This window comes from Penicillium robsamsonii (assembly GCF_028829455.1).
Source record: "Penicillium robsamsonii strain IBT 29466 chromosome Unknown utg000001l_segment0_segment0, whole genome shotgun sequence".
Taxonomy (NCBI): Eukaryota; Fungi; Ascomycota; class Eurotiomycetes; order Eurotiales; family Aspergillaceae; genus Penicillium; species Penicillium robsamsonii.
In genome coordinates, this window is record NW_026643219.1 from 7,822,597 (window position 1) to 7,844,628 (window position 22,032).

Genomic DNA, 22,032 nt, shown 5'->3' on the forward strand with positions numbered 1-22,032 from the left:
GAATGAATTTATGATGGTTTTTTGATATTACAAGTCTTTACTCTGGGGGATATATAAAGGCTAGGCACGTGTCAGCCCATATCAGACGCACCTTCCTGCTTGGGTTCCTTCCGTTCTCTCTCTGCTTCCCTACCTGTGAGTCAGGTAAACTATCACAACACTTTACCCTTCAGAAGTACATCCACCTATCACCGTCACGCCACCATGACCGATGCGGTGCCAACCCCGTCGGAGTCCCAACCGACTGTAACAACCCTCGAGCATCCTTACTATGGGCTTTATGGTCATTATTGGAAGGCCAGCAGGGATGTGTCGCCAACCAAATGGCTGTAAGCATCGCTATGGATCAGGATGTTGACTATGGCTAACCGATTCTTTTAGTTTAAAGAACAAGAAGCTCTGCGCTTGTGACGACCACCAGGCAAGCCAATGGCCGATGGACCATGCAGTCATTGTGAGTGGAAATGCCCAAATCTTTCATTCCCATCCAATACTAATACTCGTTGGTCTTAGACGATTCCTCCCTGCGCGTATAAATGTCCCTACTGCCCTAAGTTCGATGCTCTCAGTACCACCGACCCTCAGGTGGTGAAGCTCCGCGTGCATATCAAACGCGACCACCTAGTGAGACTATCATCCCTGCACAACTTGCGACAACTAACATATATCAGAAGAAAATGCCGGATGAATTCCCTGGGCTCACTGTCACTCCAGGCAGGGTGACGAAACCCCGCGTACCATGAGTGAGCCTTGTTCCATCCATACTGCCTATTTCTAATTTCATTGATCCTTCTATAAGCCATGACGGTGATTGGGTTCGGTGGGTTGTGTTGCATGCGTCGCGACTATTGATTCTCAACATGAAATTCCCCATATCAAGAAGCTTTGTACGCAACCAAATATTCAATGAGAATAAGATTTACTTTTGCTTTTCCCCTTCCTTTCCCCCTTCCGCGTTCCATCTCAGAATCCTTAGACTTTTGAGGCAGAAACATATATCTCATATGTCATCCCATCCTCGGTTTCGTGGGCTTTCAACGAAACCTCCCCGTCACCATTGACTTCCCACACCACTTCATTCTGCTTCTCTTCACTGGTTCCCTCCTCATACCAATTGGACATATCTTCTTTTTGACCAAAGAAATCCAAGTACATGCTTCTGAAAAGAGCCAAAGCAGCGCTGTTGGCCTCGGCAAGGGTGTCGAAGGTGCGTTGTCTTTCGCTGTCATCTTCGGAATCCATATCCTCGTCCTCGGAGTCTATCTCCTCAAGCGCGGACATATCGTCGTCATTCCTGTGGATGACATGGAAGACGTATTTAGCGTTGGGATCGGAGGGATTGTGCTGGGCTGCGCTGACTCTGTCCAGCAGGTTTTGTGGATAGTTTGGAAGTTCTTGCATCATGATGTGTGGTTCAAGGTGGTTTTTATTGTCAGAAAGTCTTTCGGACGTAGTGTTTGTTTATGAAAAAAAAGGTTGGCGATAAAGACGCGTGGGAGTTTTGATGTCCCCACTTTGATCTAGATCCACTTCTCATCTCGTCTACTCCGTACATTCCAAGATTGCCTATATCGTGTTAATAAGGGTAAAATTCTACGCAAATGCCTGAATGACTTGGTGTTCATGCTCGAATATTTCTATAAGCTTCTAAAAAAAAAATTGAAGGGCACGCGACTACGAACCATAGCGATTATTAGTAGACTCTATCAAACTTAAGCTATATGTGGTGTAGGGTATCACGACGTATAGAGTATGCTGTATGGATTGATCTCGCCAGTGATTTTGCCTAGTAAGGTAAAGCTAAGGGCTCTTTAGAGTAGGGGATCGAACATGAATTAAAGAAATTATATAACGTTGACTGTAGAGCTACAGAAACTCGGGTCTAACTAGCTACTTTATTATAATCTAAAGGATGTCGGTGATGATTCAATCATTAAATCAAGGTTGCCACTGCGAGATATCACCGTTTCAATCCCTTATTTTTTGATTTTTTTTCTCGAGTGGCCTAGCAAGATCGAAATCTGGCCAAAAAGCTTCATCGTCGAAATCTCTTTTAGCCTTGAAAGGCATTGCATCCCGAAACCCAAAAAAATAAAACACCAGTAGTGATATGTTGGTCAAACACCTAAGGTCATAATGAGTATAAGTGGCACGCAGAGCACCGTCATTCTTGTCCCAGATCAAATTGCAAGGTGCAGCTGTCCGTGAGAGATTAGCATTTGAAGGTTATCAATCGTAGTTGAAATGTGTTTTACTCACGGAAACTCTCAAAGGAAGACTTCACGAACACGCTTTCATTCCGAGGGTTCCATATCCCAGTGCACAAAGGCATACTTAACATCTCGTACTTTATGTTTGGCAATAGAGGTGAGCAAGATAAAGAAATGTGTTTCAAAGCTAGCAAGTTAAGCTCCAGCATTATTCCCAGCCATGTTAACAAATGGCTTCCCATTATCTCCAAAAACAAACATGGCCATCTCATCAGATCATTGTGGTCTAGCAACTACCAATCCGTTTCTGTCATCATCGAATTGTTTTCCTCCTGGCTGACAAGGGCGAATGACTGCTCGTCACAAGCGTCATTCTTCCATGTTGGATGATAGGGTTTTTCGTCGATCAAGTCAACTGGATCCTCGAAGTTACCGTCTACTAATCCCCAGATCGAAGCCAGAGAGATCCGACGATAGTAAGGATCCTCCTCCTCGGGAATTTCATCAGTAATTTCATCAGTAATTTCATCGTCGGTGAATTCAGCTTCATTGTCGCTGATATCAGCTCCGTTTATATAGCGTTCATACTCCGCAAATCCGCCCTCAGAGAACTCATACCGCACTACATTGTCCTTCATTGAGTTTTTACCCCACATTTGTTGCAGTTGGATGTTTTGAAGTTCGAGGTTTCGAAGCTCGAGTTTCTTCACTTGGAATTCCTTGAGTTCGATGTCCTTCTTACTATCCTGAGAGACCGCGTATCGTATCGAAAAGTTCGTTTTTTCTTCCTCGGACAGGTCATATCCACGAGCCTTCTGACAACAACCACATTCGACAGTGCAGTGCCCAGCTGCGCGTTTGCGAGTCAAGTCGAGTTTGCGACTAAGGCAACATTCACACCCACGCCCACAGCACCCACCTCTCTCGGCACAGTCCTCCCGAAGAACGCGATGCATATACCATCTGGGGGTCCCGCGCCAGAGCTCAAAAGCTCGCTGCAAAGATGTACTGGAGAAGGAATTCCGGATCACCAACCACTCGTGCTCAATTCGGCCATATTCTCTTTGTGCGTCAATGAGCTCTTGTTTGACTGTTGGATCTTGCTCCAGTTGTTCTTTCAAACATAGTTCCCGTTGAGCAATCTCTCGGAGTCGTGTCTCCGTGTCGAGAAACGCCGCCAGGCGATCTTCTTTCACGTCGAGCTCTTGTTCATAGACATACCGCTCGTATCGACATCGCTGAAGGGCATTTGTATCTCCATTCAATTTGAGTTCATTTTCTTTCGTGCTTGGCACACCACGCCTAAACTGCTTGGATATCGCCAGCCTGATTATATCGGCTCCGTTCTTCTCGAAGTCTGTCTCAATTTCGTCGAGCATTTTCATTTTTTCCTTGAATTTAGACTCATGGCTTTTGAGCTTGACTTTGTCTTGTTCAATTTTAAGCTCACGCCTTTCGAGCCCAGCTGTGTCGCATTTGATTTTCAGCTGATGTTTTTCAAAGTCAAGGTCCAATTCTCGCCTTCGGATTTGACGTTCACGCTCTTCGAACTCCCTTTCCTTCGCGGTCTGGCTGAGATTATTGCTCATTTTTGGATGTTTGTGAGAGATCAACGCTTAGCGAAATCGAACGAAAGGCACCAGGGCACTTGGGTTGTTTCGGAAAATGTAGAAGATCAAGTCTTTTATTTTGAATCGACGATTCATTGTGATGTCAGATAAGTATTGTTCCAAACTGGGTACCTGATATATCTCATACTGATCTATACATCATAATTCGATGTTCCAAGATAGGCAAATGACCTCGTGTTTAATAAAAACCCTTAAATAATCTGATTGGCTGAAAGTACGCCAGGTGGCCCCCATCAAGCCCCATGTGGGTCGCTGACATAATCCAGGGCAACCCGGGAGCGGCGAAAAACCGCAGTCGTGTCCGAAGTGTACCTTTTTTGGTCTGACCTCCTTTTCTTGTCCCCAGCTTTTCTACCATCGCTCGGGACTATTCACCAAAACGCCTCCCGCAAGTTGACTATAGTGTGGATACCCACCATGTCTCTTTTCCAGATTGCCTTTGACTATGCCGCACCCTTCTTGTAGGTGTGAACCTCTTGATCCGCACGTCCCCAGTGCTAATAAAGCTATACAGCCTTATCAGCTCCCCCGTCACGTCCTATGCCGACCAAATCGTCAGCATTTATCGCACAAGGAGCTCAGCGGGCTTCTCCTTGGACATTCCTTTGATTATGCTGATTTCGTCGATCCTGAAGTAAGATTCCGATCGATGGCGCATCGAAATGCGAGGTCCAATGTTAACATTATTAGGATTTTCTATTGGTTTGGCGAATACTACTCAGGCACTTTGTTGACGCAAGCAATTGTCATGATTGTGGTGCAGGTCACGCTGCTCAAGGTTGCACTAGATAATCGCCCTTCCGCCGGCGGGAGACATGGAATTGAGCACGCACCCTTCAGCGGTGGTAACTCTGATGGCTCATCCTCGAGACCCTATGAGTTTTGGCAGTGGAGGGATACCAAACCGTAAGTTCCGGCACCTCCACCAACCGTGATTTCACGCTAATTACCGATTTTCAAAGATACTGGTTTTGTATAGCCTACTTCGTCGGAATCTTGACCTTCATCCACCTGACCCCGATCGCCCAATCGGAATTCTATATCAGCCTCCTTGGCTACATCGGACTCGCCACTGAAGCTACCCTCCCTCTTCCTCAAATCGTTGCCAACCACCGATCCGGCTCGTGCAAGGGCTTCCGAGTCTCCGTTGTCGCGGCGTGGATTCTCGGTGATACCATGAAGATGAGCTACTTCTTCAACAGCACCGAGACCATCCCATGGGCGTTCAAGCTCTGTGGTATCTTCCAGTGCGTGTGCGACTTCTACCTGGGCTTCCAGTTCTATTTCTTCACTCGAAACGCCCCCTCTCAAACTCCGTCCCACTCCCACTCCAACTCGCTCTCCTCTTCGTTCTCTAACCCGTATTCTCACTCACACTCCAACTCATTCTCCCACCCTCATCCTATCCCCCTCACCACTTATCACTCCCGTTCCAGCTCCCAACCCGCAGGCGAGTTCAAGGAGCAGAATGGCAGCTGGGATCATCAAGAGAAGGATATTCGCATGAACTGAAAAGGGGACTTGGACTAGAATATGTAGATAACTAGCATTGGCCAGCATTATAGATCTGTAATTTGAATGAGATAATGTCAATATGGTGTTCCCAAAAAAATCATCCGGTTCTCCGATTGCGCGCGTCTAGTGAGGGGCTTGCCCCGCCTTGGAATGTCAACATCTGCAAGGTCTTCCCCAAACCCCCGACTGTGTTTCTTGTCCGATTCATTAACGCAAGTCAGAAATCACACAATGGCTGACCTGCCCACAATCCGCATTGGCTATGTGCCCGGTACGTCCCTCCCAAAGCTTCGGCATCAGCTGCGAACAGTACTGCCATGCACAAGCTACTTGCTTTGTCTCACCAAAGCCTCCCTATCATTCTTTCTTTTCTTTAGACAGAATATAGCTAACGATAAGCTTTTATCGCCAACTAGAGCACTACCTAACCCCACTCCATCTCGCCCTCCGTTCCCCAGCCATTTCCTCCCTTCCATTCAAACTCACCCTAACTCCCTTCCCATCCGGAACGGGCCACATGATCACATCGCTACGCGGCAATGAAATTGACATCGCAATTGGTTTGACAGAGGGATGGGTCGCAGGCTTAGCCGGGAAGCAACAAGCAAGCCAGAACTCCGCAGAGGGAGGATACAAAGTTATCGGCCACTGGGTAGACAACCCTCTGCGCTGGGCTATAGTCACAGGCCGCAACCGTGACGAGATCAATGGAGTATCGGACCTGAAGGACAAGAGGGTTGGAGTCAGTCGACTGGGAAGGTAAACTATCAACATTGAATCATGACGAGCACGGTAGCTTGAGAACTAACACGTCGATCTACAGCGGTTCTCATATCATGTCTTTTGTTCTTGCCCAGCAGCAAGGCTGGACAGCCAATTCTTTGACTACCGTCCCCCTGGGACCCTTCGGTCCCTTGCGGGATGGTGTATCCGGTCTCGATGAATCAAAGCCCGACCAGGCGGCGAACCCATCAGCTGAGTTCTTCATGTGGGAGGAATTCACCACGAAGCCTTACTTCCATGCTACATCTGAGAAGCCGAATCCGCCGCTTAAGAAGATTGGCGAGATTTTCACCCCCTGGCCTTCATGGATGATTGTTGCTTCTACGGCGCTGTTCCCTAACCCCGAGCAAGATCAGCGATTGGAGAACCTTTTCCGGGTTTTTGATCAGGGAATCAGGGATTTCGAGGCTGATACGACGCAGGTTGTGAAGCTTTTGGGCACTGGTGAGCTTGGTTGCAATTATATTGAGGAGGATGCGACGGAGTGGCTTAAGGATGTCAAGTTCACTAATGCTACTCGTGGAGTTGATGATAAGATTATTGGAGGTGTTGTTGATGTGCTTAAGATGGCTGGTGTTATTGACTCAGCTATGAGCAATGATGAAGCTATCCAGCGTGTCATTGGGATCAAGAGGTAGATTACTATTTGACCATGCAGACGCGATGATATAAACGATATGCGGGGTGGTATGTTCGATACTCTCCAGGGGTGGGGTCTAGACATGTCACATTGGGGTGTTCGGGGAAATACCACCTCGCCGCTTAATATACAGGAAAGAAAATGGATCAAAAAACCTCGTTCTACATACTCGAGAGCTGGCCAAGACTGCTGTTGCATAGAAATATCCTTTTGAGCCCCATCAAATCAACCATTCTGTATCCTTGGTCATGCATGGAAACTCTCTTTCGCAGGATGCTTTTTACAGGTATTGTACAGTTTGGAGCTAATGGCATTAATAATTTTGGTGCGAGAAATTGTATTACGCACGGAATAAGAAACATATAAAAGGCCAGAGAGACACATAAAAACATCGTAGTATTAGCCTCAATATAGGTCAATATAGGAGATACAATGAACCCCTATCTAGTGAATTAGTCGCAGTTTTGATTTGTTGCGATTCGTCACTACTCCTCTGGAGATGTTAGACATGATGGTAGGCCCCGCCGCTACCTAAGGGCCGCCTTCGATGTGGTCAGCAATACCGCAGAAGTCGCAGGTTTGTAGAAGGTGGACGCCAGGCAATCTTGCGTGCCTGTGGAAATCCATTCGACCTGGCGACACAACTAGCTTTAGCGATACAGCGGGCAAACCGCAGCATCGTTTTTTGGTTCTTTGGTTTGGGGAAACGTATTCAAGAGGTTAGGACGAGTGGTGGTATCTTTGGATTATGTCGCTAGCTGTATGAGCCGGCCCTGTTGAACGTTAGAAAAAGTGAATCAGGTAGGATATGAGAAAGCATATGTTAGGCCTGTTATCAATCTTCCGAGAGTGGAGGCCCCCATCGCCTAAGACCTTGCTGGTACAGTCATTCCTGCCAGCTGTTGTTTCTTCTCGACAGTCCGTAATGGGACTGTATTGATAGATCGGCGTCAAGTTTGTTCCCAACTTGTCTCCGGAATGAGACCGCGGTCGGGGAATCTTACCCGCACCAGGTATGTCCCTCCATCACCCCACTATTGGGCTATAGGGAAATGGTTGGAAGTGGTAAGATGGCATTGGAAGGTACGAGGTTGTCAGTCAGCATTTATGAGAAATAAAGTTATCCAGCAAGTCACGTAATGACACCAATTTCGGGCAGAATAGTATGGGGATACCATCATAATTTACTTGTTGAGAATTGCAGTGTAAACACGCCTAGAGGGGCTCGAAATGCAAGCAAAAAAAGGGTGCCCGTAGTCTTTCTTACTACTATATTTCATTTCCTCGTTTTCTGAATTAAACAGGGTACACTGTAATAAATATGATAAATGTGGAATATATTGTGTTTTGCAATAATGCTCTAACATATGAGCTTCGCATCAAGCGAGATATCATGCGATATATGACTATGCTGCACTTATATCTCCATCGACGGTTTTATTATTATTTGCCGATGGCCATTTATAAGCATATCTAGTGGTACGTATGTATCAATTTCGAATAGATTGAAACATTGGATTATTATGGTATCAAAAATTACATCTAAACTTTATGAATATATATAACTACATCTTAGTGATTAATCTCAAGCGGATCCCTGCAGCAAGGTTTTATATAAAAAGCATTACGCTTTAAAGAAAAAGTCATATAACTAAAAAGGTATTACTGTTGACATATACTTCCTTCGTGTGCTTTTTGTACCATTATCACGCTTTGCGGGTAAAGGAAATAAAAACAAAAGAAAAGGTCTTGCCCGGGTTCGAACCGGGGTCGCTGGTAATTTTATGATCAGATCATTTCAAAAACCAGAGTGCTTACCACTACACTACAAAACCAGTGTATGCTTCATGTTCTCTTTAAGCTAATCACAATCATGCTACAAACTATCTATTTAGGCTTATAGTTACGCATTTAGCTAAACCCCCATCAACCTGGCTGTCTAGTTATTTGTTACGGAGACTCAAAATTATTTTTAGCTTCTTAACTTCACTTTTAGTTACCTGCTTAGATCCTCTTCAAACCTTGTACACTTGCTTCTAACTATACAGAGCAGACCTCACGAAGCTTGATTAGAACAATCACGGTACTGTAAGGAAACATTGTCCGGTACATGATCAAAGGCTTCTTGCTAGGAGAGGTCTACAGAGACGCCTAGGTTCAGGGTGCAATGTGAGATATGATGAATAGTTGTTATTAGATCTTTATGTTTTTTATTGCTTAAGCTAGTTTGAACGTTGAGAGAAATCGATTCTTATATATACATGTAGGTACCCTTTATATGGTATTACCATATAAAAGATACTTAATTTCACAATTTCCTACCCGGTGGTCCATCAACACGGGATGTGTGTTGGTGGGCTTGCCGCGACTATTGCCTTTTCTATCATCTGACAGTTGGTGGTGGGGACAAAAGAAATAAAAAAGGTCTTGCCCGGGTTCGAACCGGGGTCGCTGGTAGTTTTATGATCAGATCATTTCAAAAACCAGAGTGCTCACCACTACACTACAAAACCAGTATATGCTGCATCAAGTGATATAAAGGCTACTCAGTACTAAATGACATATACGTATTTAGCAAAGCCTATTAGCCATTCTCTATGGTTATGTATAGAAAATCGATTTTATATATTATGCTTTTTACAGGTATGCTATAGCTAAGGTATGCTATAGCTATTGTATAGCTCATAGACAACAATATCAATCTGTTGGGGAATAAGAAAATTTGACATTATAAAAAACGTTCTGACCATATAATAAATCTCAGTATTCGACAAAACTTAAAATACAGGAACATTCTGATGGGTTATCCTGAGCTTGGTAGGGCAGTGGAGGGTATTGCTTTAGAAAGCAGCGGGATTCAGAGTGCAATTTCCTCGACGCGCCTGCGAACAAGAAGCTTGTTTTCGGGCCCAGCGGATGTGAAGAATCCGGCAAACATATACGTACGTGCTTGATCATCTGATAATTTGAAATCATACTTCAAGACCAAGTGGCACAAGATAATCTTTACCTCATGAGCGGCAAAGAATCGGCCAGGGCAAGAGTGCTTCCCGTAGCCAAATCCCATGTGGTCCACCGTGGCTGCAGTGTATGCACAATCGCTTTTCTTCTTCTCAATATCCCGCATCTTGACGAATCGGTATGCGTCGAACTTCTCCGGGTCTGGATATAAGGTTGCATCTCTCATGCGATGGCCCGACACCAACACATACATGTTCCGTGGAATCCATAGGCCGTTTGAGAGGGTCACTTCTTCTCTCGTCACCCGGTTCATCGTTGCTGCTCATGGAAGAAAGGTATGGTCAGCAAGATGTCAGAGCACATAACTCGAAAGGAGATAGATGGCTTGGGAGATACCTGATGCTAAGGGCTCTAGTCGCTGGGATTCCTTCAAGATGCTGTCCATTAGATTCATTTGAGATAGAGCGGACTTCGTCAATCCACCATGTTTGGTAATTGCCTCGATAATTTCCTTTCGAAGGTCCATAACCACAGGTGGGTTTTCGGCCAGGTGAAGTATGACTTTGGTCATTGTATCGGCAGTAGTGTGGGTTGATGCGAAGGAGAGGGAGAGCTGAGAATAAACAGGGTTATACGTTTCCCCGGCGGCTGCTTCATCAAACCAACTGATCGCATCCTGTGCCGATTTTCCGCCTGCCCGACGACTTTCAATTATGGGACGCAGAATGGTTCCTGTCATGTCAATATGCTTCCGGACTTTGCGACACAAAGGGAACCACCTCTGCAGCGGAAAAAGGAAGCGAGGAAAGACCTGGAGGACAAAAGCAGTTCTAACCCCCATTTCCAGATATCCCATAGTTGCTTCAATCCATCTGACGTCGCCGCAAACCTCTGGCCCCAAAAAGGCACGACCGGATATCTGCAATACCATCCTTTGCAAGTTGCTACCTAGTGGGACAGGATGCCAGTCTAGTATCTCGCAAATTAGCTAGCAACCGATAGTAAGAGCCCCTTCAATCAGCCCAGTGAACTGCTACTAACCGGGGTTGTCTGTCCAATGATGTTGAAAAGACTTGCTAGTTTCATCCGATAGTGGCGCTGTCAAAGAGGCTATTAATCCCAAGGTATTAGCACACATTGTCTACCAATAGGTTTACACAGTCCAGGCGATACCGAGGTTTCTTGTAATCTTTGCGATGCATCCCCGTAGTACCTGTAAATTTCCACCACTTATAGGCTTCAAGCAGTCAATACTGCGTGGATAGTCCTATTGTGAGACATGAGCATTTGAAGCTGAACCATCGTTGGAAACTCATTCAGAGTGCTTACCCTCAGTCCAGCATCCTCCAAAGAAAAACGCGCGTCATTCTTGAGCTCGTCTGCATAATCCGGTGACAAGACCAATTTAGGTCCATTTACAGACATGATCGTGAATCCCCTCGGTGACTTCAAGTTCTGAGCAACTGCATCTCAAGTGACGGGGAGAGGGGGAGAGGTGTTCCAATGCAACTCACCTGTTCGAAGCCCTCTCTCATGAGTGCACTAGCATTATTTAGGAAACGTCGCTTCATCTTGATAGAGAAGAAGTCCCAGCGCTCTGCCCGATTGATTACCGGAAGCCCGGGGACCCTTGGTACAGGTTTCAGATATTGATAGACTAGCCATACTGTGGCGAGCGTGGCTAGATAATGCCATGCTGACGTGGATTCTTCCGTGAACGATATTAATAGTTCCATTGACATGATAATCGACAAAACTATATGAGACAATAGGTTGAATATGAGGGGTACGAAATCAATATCTCGTGAAATCAAGAAAAAACGGAAAATTGGAATCAGATGAGAAAGTAAGTACGGAGAGTATGCTATGAGAAGACTACAGGTTTAGACGATGAGTGAGGTGAGAAGTGGCGCTGCCCAGCAAAATGCAAAAAATGTACCCAGTGTTCCCAAGAAGTTGGCGATGGCCACTAATGCTGCGATTTCTCAAAGGAATGAGCCACTTGAAAGGAAAGTGGTACAAATTTGCACAATCAGCGTACGATATTGATCCAAGCCAGCTCAGTCTTTGCAAACCCAGCGCTATACTAGTAGCTTGGACAAATAAATTTATGGTGATAACTGTGAATACCGTAGACTTGCTCCACCGAAATGACTGTAATTATTAATGTAGATTTAGCGATATTGACTAGTCATTGCATTCTGTTACTAGAAACTGGTATATACGTGACGGCTGCATCATAATGCATGGCGTCAAATATTTTAAAAAAGAAAAGCACAGTGCAGTAAGGAGGAAACAATGTCAGCGCCGCATCTTCACGTTCCACATCTACTACCCTCTTGATCCCCAGTCCCCTATGCAAAAGCAAGGTGATACTGCAGAATTCCTCACACAAAATGGGACAGTGAGGGGGTTCACCTGCTTTGATGGCAGCAATTCCACGCCAGCTACGGAGTACACCGAATCAAGGATATGATAACGACATGTCGATGGTTCGTAAAGCATCAAAAGTCGGGGAGCAGTATCTTCTCCACCCTGGTGTCGATCGACATAGCATTGGCCTATTGTATTCATGCGGGCGGTCCTTCAGGTTATGATCTATGCAATACTATGGACTGCTTTCTGTGTAACAAGGGACAAGAGGCGCTGGGAGAGAGGAAATAGGCAAGGGGCTCCAACGACTGCTTGGTTGACGGGGGCTTTGGGATTTGTCCTAAGTCGGTGCCGATTGGATATAAAATACAAAACGCTTAGTGTCCCTTCGAATCGATCATAAACGGAACATTTGTGACATTGGTGTCCATTCCTTTCTCTAAACCTCCTAGGCCGTAGCCAAGATATAGCTGCTTAGCGATATCATGACCATGAGTCAAATGAATCAAGATGCGGAAGAGTACTTCCGCGTGTGGAAGCCCGAGGAAGCGAGCTCAGATCACCAGGAAAGTCCCGAAGAACTCGAGGTAAGAACTGGGATTGCAATTTGGTGACAACTTGATCATATCTATTGACTTTTCTCAAGCGACGGAAAGCTGCCCAGGATGCCCTCTCAGTCCAGTTGGTTCCCCTCGGCCCCGCAGAAGAAGACGACCACTAATCCTACCACACTCTGTGTAGGTACTACAATTTAGTGACTTCGATCTTTCAAAAGGCCGGTCGTATGTGCGGACACCTCTGCCGTCTCTCCCCGAACGAACCCATGGCCCAGTCCCTCGTTCGCCATGAACACTACCTTGCCCACCGCGTCAACATCCAAGAGGGCCAACGAATTATCGATGTGGGATGCGGCATCGGGAACCCAGCCCGGTCAATCGCGCGATTCACCGGAGCAAACGTCACAGGCTTGAACATCAACGCGCAGCAACTCCGGCAGGCGCGTCAGTTGACCCAGGCAGCCAGCCTTAGCTATCAGGTCAACTTTGTTGAGCAGAACTTCCTGAAGATGGATTTCGCAAATGATACATTTGACGGGGCGTACGCCATTGAGTCGACTTGCTACGCCCCAGACCTTGTCGAGGTCTACAGCGAGATCTTCCGCGTGCTGAAGCCAGGCGCCAGATTCGGAGTGTACGAAGCTCTTCTAACGGACAAGTACGACGACAACAACCCCACGCACCGGCAGGTGAAAACCAACATCGAGCGCGGCGGCGGCCTTGCTAGGATCCACACCTCCGCTGAAGCTATTGCCGCAATGAAAGCTGTCGGCTTCGAGGTACTGGAGATTGACGACCTCGGTGCTCGACCCGACCAGATCCCCTGGGAGACGCAGCTGTCGGACCCGTTTCTGGAGAAGCAGGGGCTATTGTCATTTGCACTGCTGAGTACTTTCTTTGCGGCGAGGGCTATGCCGCTTGTTAACCGGGGCTTGCAGGCTGTTGTTGGGAAGTTGGAGCAGATGACGGTTTTCCCTGCGGGTTCGCAGAAGGTTGTCGATCTTGTGGTGACGATTCTGGATGGAATGTACCGCGGTGGTGAATTGGGAATTTTTTCGCCAATGTTTTTGATAGTCGCTAGAAAGCCGGAGGCGTAGTTGATGGCTGGGATACATCTGCGTTGAACTATGCAGAACCCCTTAGTGAAAATCCATAACCATTCATCCATTATGCCTGGGGTCGTCCCATAATTATGATCAACGTAGTCATGGGCTTTGGGTTTTTCTTCAGGGTTATAGGGTCCAAATGAGAGCCGTACAAATAGAATAGGGGGAGATTGGTGGAGACACAGAAGTAGAATAATGGTTCTCCCAACAGCGGCCTTCTCTATTGGCCATTTAATTTCTATCTAGCAATGTACTACGCATCCACAGGGAAGTGTAACATTCACTGCCTAAAAGCATTGTGATGAACCCTAGATGAATATAGCGGAGGTCAAGGGCTATCTCGAAGAAAGCCCCATGGCCGTCAATTTGTTGCATTTCTTATGCAGTAATAACGTAAACAAGGGCTAATACAGTTCTCTACTCCTTGCACATACTCAACAGGTAAAATAATGGGTTGTACCACCGGGAGAAAACACGCGATTCATGCTCGGATAAACTGACCGGCTGAGGTCTTTGTATATTGTATTAATCCAATGTTTCGCAGCCACGTAAGACAAGGACAATTCATACTACATTTATATGCACAGATAAGTTTGTGGCATGTGATGGCACTTTGCAGAATGAAGCAAGGGACAACTGGTATGTAGTGTGAATGAAGTAGGTGCATGAACGTCAAGGATGCCCACTCCCCCTGTCTAAGCTTCCCGCTCTACGCTAAGCCACCCACTATCCGCGTTTGTAGAGAATAATCTCGTAAGAGAAAGCTTGATAACCTCAATCTCAGCCATCAATTGCTAAACCATCACATCAGCGACTGATGGATCGCCACCAGATGGGTTGGATACAGTTCGGGAGTAAACCGCCAAGCGTAAATACAGTGCTGGGATCATTGCTTCTGGCAATCATCTTTTATGGGTTCTTCATTGTCGTCAACAGAATATTCTTCGAGCCTCTCAGCAAAGTGCCGGGGCCGAAGCTAGCTGCATTGACCAAGTGGTACGGCTTCTACTACAATGTTATTCGTGATGGCCAATACAGTCTATCTTTTTCTTCACTTCACAAGAAATACGGTACGTTGAATATTGATTTCGTCAGTATCACTTGGATCTAAATGAGCGTTCGTTTTATAGGCTCCCCAGTCATCCGAATCGGCCCTAATGCTGTCCATGTCGATGACCCCAGTTTCTACCAGGAGTGAGCCTCAAATACATTGAACAGATGTAAGCACACAGCTAACGTGCTCACAGAATGTTTTCCATGACAACGAAATACTATAAGGAGCCCGAGTTCTACAAAGCGCTCGGAGCAGAAGGAGCTATGGCCTCAATCCTAGACCCCAAACACCACCGCATGTACCGGAACCACCTGCGACCACTCTTCGCCAGCCGCGCTGTGGATGGAGTGGTACCTCGTTTGATCCTTGAGCTCGAGAAAGCAACATGCATCTTTGATATGCACCGGAAGGATCATCGTCCGTTGAATATACAGGCACTGTATCGCTCCTTTACGGTATATATTCCCTTGCCAAATTGGATGCTTCTGCGGATGGTAGTTCTAACAGTATACTTCGTGGGCATAGTCAGATATGGTATGCGAGCTACTTTTTGGTGAAACTCCGGACTTCATTGGCGACGGCAATGGATATCATCCATTTGTTGCGGCACTGGATCGGTTTACTGCGTTTTCCTGGCTCGGTATGAGATATCTGAGGTTAATGCCAGAAATGGTTACTAATGCTGCTGGCAGTGGTCTATTTTCCTTGGATCAAGTCAATCCAGTTCCACCTACCCTTTGGCCTTGGCGACAAGCTGGCCCCGGAATTTAACGATTTCAAACGAGTGAGTACTGGCTCCTGTATTAAGCTCCTCCACTTACTGATTGGCACGAGCAATGTGAAACCTGGGAGACAAAAGCCCAGGTCAAACGTGACTCAGGCGTGCAGGTAGGGCAAAAGAATCTGTTTGACTACTACGCGGAGCTGGGCGCTGGCCCTGAGACCGCTGTGAGCGGCGTGGCTCAGCCTGTAGAGGATGCTTTCAATTTCTTGACGGCAGGCACCGAGTCAACAGCCTATACTCTCTCTTCTACGGCATTCCATATCTTGAATAATCCACAGGTCTTCAAAAAGCTGCGCGAGGAGCTGGATGCTTCGGTGGACTTCATACGGGATGACTTCAATGCGAAGCAGATTCAGGCTCTACCGTATCTGGTATGTTTTCCTATCGGGACTCCAGGTTTCCGTTTTAGTTTCTGGTTTTCCGCTGACTGTTACACTACTCGACAGGGAGCCGTGATCAAAGAGACCATGCGACTATCAACAGCGGTGCCGGGCAACCTTCCCCGACTGGTGCCCCCCGGAGGCGTCGCAGTGGGATCTGTCTATCTTCCTGAAGGTGTATGTTCTGCCCTGTTTACTTATATTTATTCTGTTATCGGCACTGACCCCCAGTAGACTATTGTATCCTCCAGCCATCTATCAATTATCACAAATGACACCATCTTCCACGACCCTTACAAGTTTAAACCAGAGCGTTGGCTGGGTGAAGAAGGCAAGAGTCTTGAGAGATGGCACGTCGGGTTCAGCCGGGGTCCTCGGAGATGCATTGGGAGCAGGTTAGTCCACCCCTATATCCTAGGCCGCACGGCGGATTTTATGCCATGCAGCGCAAGCACTAACGATATCGCACGCAGCCTTGCATACCTAGAGCTATTCTGTGTCACAGCATATGTATTTTCACGGTTTGAAATGACGTTGTTTGAGACGGATGAGAGCAGCATGCAGTGGGTAGATCGGATTAGTGCACGGAATAGGAAGGATGTCCAAGTCAGGATATTGGCTGATCGGTGGGAGAAGGAGGCGCATTCCATCGCCGGTGGTACTTTGTGCAAGGAAGAGTAGATGGAATAAGCGGATTACAATATATTAAAATTGGAATAAAGGCATATATCTAGGCCCAGAGCATGCATTCTATACCTGACCTGTCACCCGTCCTGAGGTCAAGGCTCTGACTTGCCACTAACGTCGTCACCCATCGTCTAACCCTAAGGATGAAGCTTGGGACATGAGCCGTAATAGCTAGGTCTCACCGATACTGAATATCCACAGGCGTTTCAATATAGCCCGCAGCTGATCCCTTCTGTTTATGTGCTTGCTGCTAGTTGCAGTGTAAAACGACGGAATGTGTACGACCCTTGCAGCGAATCTGCGGTGCCATTCTGTGTCATTCTGTGTCACAGTCTAGAGAAGCTTGGCAGCCCATACAGTGGGCAATGGCCTCCCGACCTGGTCATGGATGTTTTTCTCACCTTTGCCTTTCCCATTATATGCCTTTCTATCCTAACACCAGTACTTTAAATTTGCCTCTGGTGAGAACCAACCTGCCTTAGTGAACCTCATACATGAGTATTATTTAATCTAAAGTCTAGACTATGGACCCTAATCATGGCGGGCATGACCTGAGAGTGCTACCCATGCTTGCCTCGAACGAAAACTTTGCACGTCTAACGACTGCCTTCGGGGCCGGGATAGCGGCACATCTCATCATATTCAGGCGGGGAGAATGGGATGTCGCTGCCACCAAGATCCCAGTTGGTCTATTTATCCTCCAAATCTGCATATTCAGCTACTACCTCTTGGTCTCCGGCCCGTCAACTTCAATCTACACTGCGCTATGGCTGGTAGGCCAAATAACCCTTGGCTTGATAGCAGGAATCACCGTCAGTATTCTCTCCTACCGCGCATTCTTCCACCGGCTCAACAGCTTCCCTGGCCCCTTCCCCGCTCGCCTCTCAATGTGGTATGTGACCAGCCTATACGCGCGGAACCCGGATGCCTTCAACACCGTGCGTGGGCTGCATCAGCAGTACGGCGATTTCGTGCGCACGGGACCAACAGAGCTTTCGGTGAACCACCCAGATGCCCTGCAAGCTGTCCACTCCGGTCGGTCGGAGTGTACGAAGGGGCCATGGTATAGTATGCTCCACCCGTTCATCTCTCTCTTTGCGATTAGAGACAAGGCGGAACATAGCCGACGCCGGAAGCCTTGGGAGCTAGCATTTCGACCTAATGGTAGATGGTCCCTATAAACCTTTCTCTTGGATGGCCACGCTAATGGTAGATAGCGGTTCTCGAGTACCTGCCTGCGCTGGAGAAGGGTACCAATGAGCTCTTGGAACAGGTCGAGAGGCGCAAGGGGAAGCCCATGGATATGACTTACTGGATTAATCTATTTACATTTGATGTATGAATCCGCCTCCACTACACGAGCCACGGCACCAAATTAATCAAAATGGTAGTTGACCGGCCGAATCGCATTCAGCCAAGAATACGAATGCGTGAAACACAACAAGAAACATCCTATCATGGAGATTAACGACTCGTCCAACCTAGTCACCGGTGTCGTCAGCCACGTTGTTTGGCTCATCTCCTTCATCAAAGCGACGCCGGTCTTAAATGCGAATATGAAGGCCCTCATTGGGTTTTCTGAGGAACAAGTTCAAAATAGACAGAAGATGCAGACATCCGGGCAACGGGATGTCTTTTCGTGGCTGTGGGAGGATTTCAAGGAGCAGGGAAAGGAGACGCCGCAATCGAAACTTGATTTGGTGGCTGATGCATCCCTCGTCATATTCGCAGGAAGGTTAGTATAACCCTTCCTCTTCCATGCCCTACCAGTCAATAGACCCTTACGTTCTTCTCCAGTGGAACGGTCGCCGTCACAATCATTGGCTGTCTCTACTTCCTCACCTCCAACTCCCCAGATTACCTCGCCCAAATCAGACAAGATCTCGACAAACTAGACGAAATCAACTCGCATAGCCTTTCTCAAGTACATACTCTCAACGCCGTCATCAACGAAACCCTCCGCCTCCACTACCCTGCCCTCTCCGGCTTCCAGCGCCAAACACCCCCAGGGGGTCTCCACATCGCTGGACGGTACATCCCCGGAAATACTAACATCAAGATCCCCTTCTACACACTCTTCCGAGACGAGCGTAACTTTGCAGAGCCAGAGAAATTCATCCCCGAGCGCTGGACGACAAGAAAAGAGTTAGTGAAGAATCCCGAGGCCTTCGCGCCGTTTTTGCTGGGCCCGTACAATTGTCTCGGCAAAAGTTTGGCGCTTATGCAAGTGAGACATGTGCTTGTGGAGTTGATTCAGCGCTATGAAATTGTGCTTGCGCCCGGTGCAGACCCGGAGAAGTATTGGAAGGAGAGGACGGATGGGTTTGTGATGGGGTTGGCGCCGTTGGAGTTGTCATTTACGGAGAGGAAAATAGCTGGGTTCTAGGCAGATAGTTGTACCCAAGTGGTTTTACTACTCTGATTCAGGATGGAAGTGTTGCATTCTTTGATAGTTATGACATATAGCGTCGGGTATGAATCGGAGACTTTATTGGGTAAATGCCGCCCTTTTTATCTTCCTTGCCATACACATCAGTGAAGTATCAAAACTACGATAAAAGGCAACACGAGCAACTTCCAAAGTAATGGGTACCAGCTGGCCTAGTGGCTCTGTGAGTTGCATAGTTAGAGCCGGCGGTAGTTACGATGGCTTCGTGCTTGAGGACTGCGCCTAAGACGGAGAATCCGATAAATGTGCCACCAACAATTAGGACCCGGAAGTTGCACAGTTTACCGGTGTTATTCAATAAATAATATGTCCTAATGGGGTCCGAGGGAAGGAAAACGATGGTGTAAACGATATATAGCAAGACTGGTGCTGTTTCGCGGGTTCCGGAGGAGGTCAAAGATGCGAGCACTAGTGACACGGGGAATTTCCCTGCAGCAGTCATATCAAGTCTCTCCTTTTGCGTGACCGTAGCTCTGTAAAATCCCCACCAGTCTCCTCATCATGTTTCCCCAAGATAGGGCTATACAAGTGTAGCATTGTGGCTGCCAGCAAGGGTTACGATTGCATTCTGTAGAACTTCTGTATATCGTTTTGCGTAACGCAGTAACGCTCCTTGAAGAACAGAAAAAGCCTAGAAAGCCAGCGGTGGAATTTGCCCAATGTTAGGTCCCTTACTTCGCTTGGAACGCTTTGCTCTTCACCGTACTGTAAACCTGTTTTCTGTTCGGTATATCGCGCGGATGAGTGGCTCAGCGGACCACGGAATGTAGGCTCCTTACAGGCGAAGGGAGAATACAAGGAAGTAATGGTCTTCAGGATCTTCCGTGTAGAGACCGGTTTGCTTTCGGACGCATGTACTGTACAGTAGGTGACCTATTCATGTCCTAGTCTTTTTCTTTTCTTTTCTACAAAGTATTGTGAGCCATGCATTAATATGCAGCCGTCACGCATACACCAGCATAAAAGCAAACCACCAAAACTAGTAGTAAATATGATGTAGCTAACAGTGATAAATACAATAATTTTGCAGCGTAATCTTATTGGCATTCATTGCTTTTTAGAAGAACTGGTCACCTGCAGTAGTGGTCATCGACATTTTAGAGAACGATTGAATAGAGCTCGTTCCTATCATTGTCAAATGCCGCATCATCTGTGACTGGCATCATCAGCAAAGAATTACACACACCAAAAAGTGACTAAAGATGGGCTCTTTAGGTGAAGAAGTTCAAGTAATCATTGTCGGCCTGGGCATCGTCGGACTCGCCGCAGCGATCGAGTGTCGCGAGAAGGGCCATAGCGTCCGCGCCTTTGAGAAAAGCAATATACTGAAGTCCATCGGTAAGACTGTGTACCGCAAATTTGGTGGTGGAAGCTTACATTGTGACTGCCTTTGTGTAGGAGACTGTATTGGTCTTCAAAGCAATGCCACGCGCATTATCAAACGATGGGGCGATGGTGCCGTTCATGAAACCTTACGACCCTGGATAGTCTCATCCAAGGAAATCCGTATACACAACTCAACCGGCCGTCTGATTATCCGACAGGACCTCTCGGAGGTGTGCAAGCAGCCAAACTACCTCCTCCCACGGTCAGAGCTTATCCGAGTCATGTATGAGCATGCGCTCAAGATCGGGGTCGAGATAAACCTCGGCGTGGAGGTTTGTGAGCCTTCCGAGGACGAGGAGGGAGCCAGTGTTGTTGTCCTTACCCGAGATGGCGAACGACAGATAGTTCGAGGTGACTTAATTATCTGCAGCGACGGGGTGCACAGCAATATGCGGAAGGCGATCATGCCGCAACCTGTTGAGCCTCATCCATCTGGATACGCAGCCTTTCGGGCTTTGGTAGATACGGAGACACTTAAAGGTGACCCGGAAGCGAGCTGGGTGTTTGAGGGGGTCGAAGAAAGCGATCGATTTGATGTCTTCTTCCTTTCAGGTGCTCAGATCGCCCTGCAGTCTTGCAATAAAGGGAAAGTCTTCTCGTGGTTCTGCATTCATCAGGTATGTTCAATTTGATCTAGTATCAATGATCTGAGCCGACGCAGCGTGTAGGATACAAGAAATCTCCTAGACGTCTGGACATCCCCTGCCAACCCCAACGAAATGCTGGATCTGATCAAAGCCTGGCCCATTGGGCAGCGCCTCTGGTCCGTGATTCGACATACCCTGCCTCAAAAGTTCATCAACTACCCGTTATTGAACCACAAGCCCTTAGACCACTGGGTATCCAGCAATGGTCGATTGATTCTTATAGGGGACGCGGCCCACCCCCTCTCCCCTGCCGCAGGGCAAGGCGCCTCCCAGGGAATTGAAGATGCAAACGTCCTGGCTACTAGTCTGTCTCTGGCCGGAAGACAGCGAGTCTCCCTGGCTCTTCACGTCGCTGAACGGACACGCTATGCTCGAGCCTCAGCTGTACAGCTGATAAGCCATCGTGTGAACGAAGGCTGGCGGAATCAGGACTGGGACGCTTATGAGCCAAATGAGCAGAATATTGCCTCACTCCCGCTTGAGACCTGGATCTATGGCCATGACAGCCAGGCTTATACTGAGCAGGAGTTTGAGACGGTGGTGAGGGCAATCCAGGAAGGAGGGGAGTATCACGCAACGAACCTGCCTGACGATTTACGGGTACAATTGGGGATTCGGAATGTTGAGAATAAGGAGCAATTGCAGAACAAGTCACTCTAAAAGGCTTAGTGATGCACTGCGTTACAATCACAAAATTTACACTTCATAGTAAGGAGACTAGTATACAATGTCCAAATCAAATACTGTGATTCACTGTCAGAAAAAGTAATAAAACTCATATTTCCGCGATTAAATAAGCCTGCTACGCAGCACAGCTAGACTAAGACGGACGCCGACATAAGAGTCACAATTAACTATTTATCCAAGAC

At 47.2% G+C, this 22,032-nt stretch overlaps 11 protein-coding genes across 11 annotated transcripts; 7 read left to right on the forward strand and 4 right to left on the reverse strand.

Moving 5' to 3' along the window:
- Nucleotides 1-204: 204 nt before the first annotated feature.
- On the forward strand, nt 205-723 carry N7447_003031 (uncharacterized protein; the record flags this gene model as incomplete). The annotated part of the gene is made up of 3 exons (XM_057227306.1): nt 205-329; nt 382-454; nt 514-723. The coding sequence occupies 3 exons, from the start codon at nt 205-207 to the stop codon at nt 721-723; spliced, it is 408 nt and encodes a 135-aa protein (XP_057091322.1).
- Nucleotides 724-972: 249 nt separating this feature from the next.
- N7447_003032 (uncharacterized protein) lies at nt 973-1,404 on the reverse strand (the record flags this gene model as incomplete). Its single annotated transcript, XM_057227307.1, has 1 exon — nt 973-1,404. The coding sequence occupies one exon, from the start codon at nt 1,402-1,404 to the stop codon at nt 973-975; it is 432 nt and encodes a 143-aa protein (XP_057091323.1).
- A 1,099-nt stretch (nt 1,405-2,503) lies between these two features.
- N7447_003033 (uncharacterized protein) lies at nt 2,504-3,799 on the reverse strand (the record flags this gene model as incomplete). The annotated part of the gene is made up of 1 exon (XM_057227308.1): nt 2,504-3,799. One exon carries the CDS (start codon nt 3,797-3,799, stop codon nt 2,504-2,506), a length of 1,296 nt encoding a protein of 431 aa, XP_057091324.1.
- A 459-nt stretch (nt 3,800-4,258) lies between these two features.
- On the forward strand, nt 4,259-5,353 carry N7447_003034 (PQ-loop repeat-containing protein; the record flags this gene model as incomplete). The annotated part of the gene is made up of 4 exons (XM_057227309.1): nt 4,259-4,302; nt 4,356-4,475; nt 4,532-4,747; nt 4,804-5,353. The coding sequence occupies 4 exons, from the start codon at nt 4,259-4,261 to the stop codon at nt 5,351-5,353; spliced, it is 930 nt and encodes a 309-aa protein (XP_057091325.1).
- Nucleotides 5,354-5,587: 234 nt separating this feature from the next.
- N7447_003035 (uncharacterized protein) lies at nt 5,588-6,777 on the forward strand (the record flags this gene model as incomplete). Its single annotated transcript, XM_057227310.1, has 3 exons — nt 5,588-5,627; nt 5,773-6,115; nt 6,180-6,777. 3 exons carry the CDS (start codon nt 5,588-5,590, stop codon nt 6,775-6,777), a joined length of 981 nt encoding a protein of 326 aa, XP_057091326.1.
- A 2,859-nt stretch (nt 6,778-9,636) lies between these two features.
- On the reverse strand, nt 9,637-10,671 carry N7447_003036 (cytochrome P450; the record flags this gene model as incomplete). Its single annotated transcript, XM_057227311.1, has 2 exons — nt 9,637-10,058; nt 10,137-10,671. The coding sequence occupies 2 exons, from the start codon at nt 10,669-10,671 to the stop codon at nt 9,637-9,639; spliced, it is 957 nt and encodes a 318-aa protein (XP_057091327.1).
- A 222-nt stretch (nt 10,672-10,893) lies between these two features.
- On the reverse strand, nt 10,894-11,311 carry N7447_003037 (cytochrome P450; the record flags this gene model as incomplete). The annotated part of the gene is made up of 3 exons (XM_057227312.1): nt 10,894-11,007; nt 11,070-11,195; nt 11,255-11,311. The coding sequence occupies 3 exons, from the start codon at nt 11,309-11,311 to the stop codon at nt 10,894-10,896; spliced, it is 297 nt and encodes a 98-aa protein (XP_057091328.1).
- Nucleotides 11,312-12,613: 1,302 nt separating this feature from the next.
- Nucleotides 12,614-13,767, forward strand: N7447_003038 (sterol methyltransferase family protein; the record flags this gene model as incomplete). Its single annotated transcript, XM_057227313.1, has 3 exons — nt 12,614-12,700; nt 12,760-12,794; nt 12,855-13,767. 3 exons carry the CDS (start codon nt 12,614-12,616, stop codon nt 13,765-13,767), a joined length of 1,035 nt encoding a protein of 344 aa, XP_057091329.1.
- An 841-nt stretch (nt 13,768-14,608) lies between these two features.
- N7447_003039 (cytochrome P450) lies at nt 14,609-16,675 on the forward strand (the record flags this gene model as incomplete). Its single annotated transcript, XM_057227314.1, has 8 exons — nt 14,609-14,846; nt 14,907-14,970; nt 15,024-15,285; nt 15,356-15,470; nt 15,523-15,614; nt 15,665-15,985; nt 16,061-16,171; nt 16,229-16,675. 8 exons carry the CDS (start codon nt 14,609-14,611, stop codon nt 16,673-16,675), a joined length of 1,650 nt encoding a protein of 549 aa, XP_057091330.1.
- Nucleotides 16,676-17,205: 530 nt separating this feature from the next.
- N7447_003040 (cytochrome P450) lies at nt 17,206-19,067 on the forward strand (the record flags this gene model as incomplete). The annotated part of the gene is made up of 4 exons (XM_057227315.1): nt 17,206-17,845; nt 17,899-18,017; nt 18,073-18,416; nt 18,479-19,067. 4 exons carry the CDS (start codon nt 17,206-17,208, stop codon nt 19,065-19,067), a joined length of 1,692 nt encoding a protein of 563 aa, XP_057091331.1.
- Nucleotides 19,068-20,332: 1,265 nt separating this feature from the next.
- N7447_003041 (FAD-dependent oxidoreductase) lies at nt 20,333-21,823 on the forward strand (the record flags this gene model as incomplete). Its single annotated transcript, XM_057227316.1, has 3 exons — nt 20,333-20,468; nt 20,529-21,133; nt 21,185-21,823. The coding sequence occupies 3 exons, from the start codon at nt 20,333-20,335 to the stop codon at nt 21,821-21,823; spliced, it is 1,380 nt and encodes a 459-aa protein (XP_057091332.1).
- Between the last annotated feature and the right edge of the window lie 209 nt (nt 21,824-22,032).